The following is a 240-nucleotide window of genomic DNA, read 5'->3' as shown; positions in this document are numbered from 1 at the left end:
CAGCGGGTAGAGGAGGAAGTTGAAGACCAAGGCGCTGGGGCAGCGCCGCCGCTGCAGGTAGACCTTCTCCAGGGCGAAGTGGGTGAGCAGGTGCAGGAGGCAACGGTAGGGCGAGGAGAAGCCCAGCATCCGGAGGTCGGGGCTGCGAGCGAAGCGCCGCGCGGACGACACCAGCACGTCCAGGGTGATCCCGTGCATCCCGTAGAAGTAGAGGCGCATCCAGGCGGGCAGCTCGGTCCC

General features: G+C 67.9%; 1 protein-coding gene across 1 annotated transcript in view; it reads right to left on the bottom strand.

Annotated features, from left to right (window-relative positions):
- TMEM229A (transmembrane protein 229A) overlaps positions 1 to 240 on the bottom strand; it is a gene marked incomplete at its 5' end in the record, with an annotated part of 1,405 nt that extends 1,165 nt beyond the window's left edge. The window contains one exon of the mRNA XM_006768814.2: positions 5 to 240. Within this exon, the coding sequence (XP_006768877.1) occupies positions 5 to 240 (236 nt within the window). The remainder of the gene's footprint in view (positions 1 to 4) is intronic.

Source organism: Myotis davidii, unplaced genomic scaffold (genome assembly GCF_000327345.1).
Source record: "Myotis davidii unplaced genomic scaffold, ASM32734v1 scaffold724, whole genome shotgun sequence".
Lineage (NCBI taxonomy): Eukaryota > Metazoa > Chordata > Mammalia > Chiroptera > Vespertilionidae > Myotis > Myotis davidii.
The sequence above is the reverse complement of the archived record's forward strand: the minus strand, read 5'-3'. Positions and strand labels throughout refer to the sequence as shown.